Source organism: Perkinsus marinus (assembly GCF_000006405.1).
Source record: "Perkinsus marinus ATCC 50983 genomic scaffold scf_1104296970072, whole genome shotgun sequence".
Classification (NCBI taxonomy): Eukaryota; Perkinsozoa; order Perkinsida; family Perkinsidae; genus Perkinsus; species Perkinsus marinus.
In genome coordinates, this window is record NW_003202581.1 from 8,479 (window position 1) to 14,086 (window position 5,608).

General features: G+C 47.3%; 2 protein-coding genes across 2 annotated transcripts; both read left to right on the forward strand.

Annotated features, from left to right (window-relative positions):
* Position 1: 1 nt before the first annotated feature.
* On the forward strand, positions 2-3,482 carry Pmar_PMAR026841 (wd-repeat protein, putative; the record flags this gene model as incomplete). Its single annotated transcript, XM_002767751.1, has 13 exons — positions 2-172; positions 224-298; positions 401-503; positions 713-864; positions 1,205-1,263; positions 1,706-1,761; positions 2,073-2,185; positions 2,315-2,380; positions 2,528-2,625; positions 2,727-2,839; positions 2,888-3,013; positions 3,142-3,231; positions 3,322-3,482. 13 exons carry the CDS (start codon positions 2-4, stop codon positions 3,480-3,482), a joined length of 1,383 nt encoding a protein of 460 aa, XP_002767797.1.
* Positions 3,483-4,617: 1,135 nt separating this feature from the next.
* Positions 4,618-5,300, forward strand: Pmar_PMAR026842 (hypothetical protein; the record flags this gene model as incomplete). The annotated part of the gene is made up of 3 exons (XM_002767752.1): positions 4,618-4,916; positions 4,960-5,048; positions 5,170-5,300. The coding sequence occupies 3 exons, from the start codon at positions 4,618-4,620 to the stop codon at positions 5,298-5,300; spliced, it is 519 nt and encodes a 172-aa protein (XP_002767798.1).
* Positions 5,301-5,608: the final 308 nt, after the last annotated feature.

Genomic DNA, 5,608 nt, shown 5'->3' on the forward strand with positions numbered 1-5,608 from the left:
CATGAATTCCAATACTAGTTCGGTCAGCATCGCATTACAAAGGGTCGGCGCGATAGTCGTTATCAGGTGGTCCAACAATGGTTTTCGAGGCTTTGCCAGCATACCGCCAACTAAGCCGATAAGCTCTCTAACACCGGTGAATAACAACTCGATTGAAACGGTCACGCAGAAGGTACTTCATATGGAGTATCATTCTGATAGGAATATTCCCACTGGGTTGCAGGTTTCGGCCACCGGACTGCTACCCGCATTTAAGTCGAAAATAGCCGAAGTTACTAACAAAAGTGCTATCTTTGAAGTAAGAGCCTTGTGATTCATTTTCACATCATTACCGTTGGGTCGATGAGTCCAGGGACTACATCGGACATTGATATTCGATGGTCAATAATCGTCTTATCAGATTTCTGTTGGAGTGGTTTTGGCTCAGTACAAGCAGATCTTCCTCAGTCTCATGCGGAACATCTTCCAATCCTTCAGACCGCTGCTGATCACCGTTATTATGGGTAGTACGAAATATTTAGCTCACCCCTATCCACTGACGCACTTGAGTCGTATGCCTACTGTGCCTCCGTTAGCTCTATTGAAGCGTACTGTGTAGGATAGAATAGTCCCACCACTCCGCTTCTGCCACTGGGCGCCAGTGTTGGCCCTCACATCTCCGCTTTTGAGGGTTGCTGGTAGCCTTGGTGGTGGTTGTCTCTGTGGTGGTTAGGTAACATGCTCAAGATGGCTGCATTCTTGATGCAATTCCCCGTATCATTCTACTCAATCTTCTTTTTCGAAGTATTCTATGGGATGGCGCAATTGGCGATCAGCTTCGTCTTCGTGTGTTTCTTCCACAACGGCATGAGCCTCCAGACGCGAGTAAGGATTGTTTTGGGTGTATGTTAGGTAACGTTCTTAAGATGGCTGCATTTCTGCTTCAAATACCGATTGGCTTTTACTCCATCTTCATGTTCGAATGCTTTTATGGCATTTTCCAGCTAGGATTAAGTTTCGTCTTTGTGTGCTTCTTCCATAACGATATGAGTATGCAGTCGAGGGTAATAGGATAGAGGGTAGAGCTTTTGTGCAAGAGTATAGCCAACAGAGCTGTGAGTCTTGCTCATATTTGGTTCACTCGGGAAGGATGAAATTTGTGATAGTAGGATCTCGAAAAAGGGTCCAATACACCGCGCCATCTCTGTGCTCTTCCTTTTATCAGGCTCGACAACAACTGCTTAGAACGATGAGCCGTAACTTGAGACGGTTCAAGCATATGATGTAGGAGCTGCATTTGCTGGAGGAAGCGTTTTTCAAAGGCAGAATATCATTGATGGCGATCCAGTTTCGTGTGGGAGATCAACAGGGTTTTGTGTTGGTGTCTACAGTGTGGCAAGTTTCAAGGGGACTGTCAGAATCATATAGAAGGGGACGTCCATTCGGAAGGAGCGGCTTCTGAAAAGAAGAAGTATTGTATTGAATGCAGCTATTAACGTTGCACTCAAAACTCGAGTAGGGTTTATGACCTAGCAAAAGGTTGTCGCCAGTGAAGTGGTTTTTATGCCTTCATTCTCATTGGAACGGCGACTGAAGGGGCACACACAGGTCGTCACCAGCGTGCGGTATAATCACAATGGGAGGTGGGTATAACTATGCAAAGTTTTCACCTACAACCAGATAAGGAATCCTGAGACCTTCTAGGTACTGCATGAGCACTTCACAGGATCGCTCTATACGTCTATGGAACCCGTCTAGCACCGCATGCGAGCCCATTAAAACGTACACTGGCCCCCACAATCGTGATGTTAATGACTGCTGTAAGTAGGGGGGTACTGAATACGGGCCATGGCTCACACGGAATTAATCAACGTGGCTGTTCCAAGGAGTACTCCTTCACTGATCGTTAGTATGTCAAGGTCTCCCGTGATTGGAGTCTTGGGGATCTGGAGGAATTGTGGTGTGGCGTTGACACCGGGGTAGAGTTTCTTAAGAACGTAGTAGTCACGTAGTATGAAGCAATACGCATGCATACGGCTGCATAGTCATCCTAGGGCACATCAGCTGAACTAACCATACATTATCTCGCTCAGGTATGACGGACGACAATGCTAAGTTCATCTCTGCTGGGGCCGACAAATATGTGTTCCTATGGGATGTGGCAACAGCAAAGATTATTCGAAGATTTGCACGACACCGTGGGCCGGTGAGTCTGAGGTGTTTTGCCCTTTATCCCTTTCTCTCCATCATTACTTGTCTACGACTGTGTTGTTGTACTCGTATGGCACTAGCTTTATTGTAAGCATTTACCTCTCCCCTGATGAACCTTTGGCAGGTCAACTGTTGTGATTTCGCGGGCCAAGAGCAGAACATACTCTTGACCGGGAGCAATGATAAGACTGTAATAATTGTTTCCGCTCCGTCTCGATCACACAGTTGGTCTCTTTCCGCTGATCACACTGCTATCCTACTTCCAACGTGGAGCACCTCTCGTTTGGTTATCTCCCGCGAGGTCTTCCTCACGATTAGTATATGGTTCTCGGTGTAGGTAATGTTGTGGGACTGGCGAGCATTCACCAACAACAAGCCGCTACAGACATTAACAGAAGCGTATGATTCTGTGCAGGCCATCAAGGTCATCAACGAGTATGTGTCTTATGTGCTCTCGTTCTTGTTCGATACTTTCCTTATAGCATCTGTTAGCACCCCTGGGTCGAATCATATCATGTATCGACTCTTTTATCGAGGTACGAGGTACTCACTGGAAGTCTGGACGGCTGCCTTCGACGTTATGACGTCCGCTATGGTCGGCTCACGGTTGACGAGTTCGATGGGCAGTCGATCAGCTGTATATCAGCAAGTAATATTATTCATATCTCCAAGATTCATGTCACGTTGAGGTTCTCAGGCTCTGATGCCCGATATCTTCTACTGGGTATGCTCGATAGTGGCATACGACTAGTGGAGACACAGAGTGGTCGGGTCGTTAAGAACTACAAGGGCAAGCATGTCAATCGAAGCTACAAAATCTATTGTAAGCCTTTGTAAGCGATACTTGTGGGAATCATCACGGCAACCCTTATCGCACAGAGAGAGCCGTTCTGCTGCGCCTTTACTCTCGATACGAACGCCACTTTAAGCCTGCATCTCCATAACTCGCAGGTACGTTTGACGGTTCCGAGAACCTTGTCCTCACTGGTTCGGAGGCAGGGAGTTTGGCGTGGTACGATGTAGCAGACGACGATTCAACTGGTGAGTGAAAGCGTTGTCGGGGCTTGGTAGTACCAAGCTCGACCATAAAAGTCCTCCCGTTAATTTCCGTGGTTGACTTTATCGTCGTAGGTTTTGTTACAGCACCAGCTAACAGCGGCGCAGTCCTATGCGTACGGTCTTTCGAGTCGCAAGTGCTGGCCACCACACAATCGGGTGAAATACTGGTCTACCATTCCGATCCTCAACAGTCCACTGAGCTGGGCCCGGCGCAGGCAAACGTTTCTAAGTGACAATCACACAGTACGCTTGAGTTGTCATTGTCCTGCTACAATATGGGCAATCCTCGTCGTATCCTGTGGAGAAGAAGGACACATTTGTTCCTTGAAACGTCTCGCCACATGCATGGATGAGGTTCAAGCTGACTATTTGGCTGTTGAGATTCAGTTACACTCCAAAGCATAGTGATCTTGGTCATCTCAGCTCGACAAGATTGCCTCCCATCGATCGAGGTATTCATGCAAGGCTGACTAACTTGATGCTATTCAGAGTGATTATGTCTTCCGGGCAGCAGTAGGAACCGTTGCCACACATGTGATGGGATGACTGCTCATCGAGAGGACTGCGCATGGAAGATAACATATGTTGTGCGGATTATATTATAGGCAAAGTGAATCAGAGATTTTTCAGGGTATGGTTCTCACTCGACTTCATTTCTCGTAAGCTAGGGCATCGCCTGACACGAGCTTCCACGTGCTATACTAGTTGAAACGTTCCGCACCGATCCGCATGCCATACTATCCATGTTATCGGTCCAAGCACGTGATTGTGCGAAAACCTCAGCATTGTTGTCAGACTAGCGTGTGATACTCTATTTCGCTATCTTGACGTCGCTTGAGCAAATGAGGCGATGTACTGACATGTCCTGTTGCCGATGGAAGATCCCTTTCTTGGAGAATCCTGGTTATGTTTTGGGGACTCGTATAGGCAAAACAATTATATATCTGAGTACCATTGCTGGTATAGTAATCAGCTCTATGTCGACTAATACCGGCTCGAAGAGCCTTGCGCTAATGAGCCGATGCATCTTGTACTCCGAACCGTTACCACTAGATTCTGGCTTGTCAGTCCGAAAGGGTGACGACTTGTCACTCACAGGCTCGGCCGGGGCTGAACTGCACGTTTCTGAATATGAAGGATGTAATACGATCGAATTGTCATGGTCTTGCGCTCTTAATGGTAGCGGCGTCGTTGATAATCTCTAATCCCTCTGAACATGGAGGAACACAATCACAGCGAGTTGCGCCCAACTTTACTGTATGCCTAGATAGTACTTGTGCCACATCCACGCAATGCTAGCGTTGTGGAAGCTGTGACTATCGCTTCCAGAGAGAGGATACGGGTTTGCTGTATAGTTTTGAATACTCTATGTCCCTCCCCACCTATCTTGATATCGACCCTAAGCTGGTTGACGTAGTGAAGTTCGAAGGGATCAACTTTATTTTCACCTGGATCGGAGCTCTCGTTAGACTGGTACATGGACTTATGTTGCAAGATGACCCAATCGTTATCTCTCAGATTCTAGATGCAATCATGCTCGGTCTTCTCCCACTAGGATACACCATCTCCCGGGTATGGGCACGTATGCGACAACAAGCAGAGCCGCCTAAGGTTGTCTTGATAACGGGAGCGGGTGGTGAAGGTCTCGGAGCTATGCTCGCTTTACAGTAACCTTAGTAAGCTAGGAAGGGCCCGACAACCCTGAGTTAGATACGCTGGGCCATCTACTCGTAAGCTCATCCTAACTGATGTTCATAGAGAGTCGCTTGAGGCTGTGGCGGAGGCTTGCCGCGCCAAAGGTGAGAACGTACTACTTCTCACAACTCCTCCAGTCCCACGGGACAAGCCTCTTTCGATTCTTCTCGCACTGCTAATGCCATTCTAAGCAGGCTGTGATCATTTGGATAGGTCGCAATGCAGGTACACCAGAAGTCGTGTTGGTCGAGGCAGATGTTTGTGATGAATCTGCCATGAGAGAACTGGCACGTGATCATTCTGATGTCGATCTGGTCATCGCTAATGCTGGTGAGCTCACGATTATAACTGGATGATATTTAATCGTTCAGGAGTGTCTGCCCATACAGTTCCAGGAGTTAGTGCTGAGAGACCAACACTGTCCGTGACTGAATCATCAGCGAAGGTTTTAAGTATCAATGTGTTAGGTGTTATGAATACGGTAAGTATTTGAAAATGATGGTTTTTGATTGGACACTAGGGGAATGATCGTCTAATCTAAAACCATCCCGGTAGTTTTCCCATAATTTTCGTACGGATTTGCCACCCGTGTAGAGAAATGATCGTCTTGTTTTCTGAACGGTTCTCATAGATACTTCCCTTCGTCGATCCGATGTGCAAACGT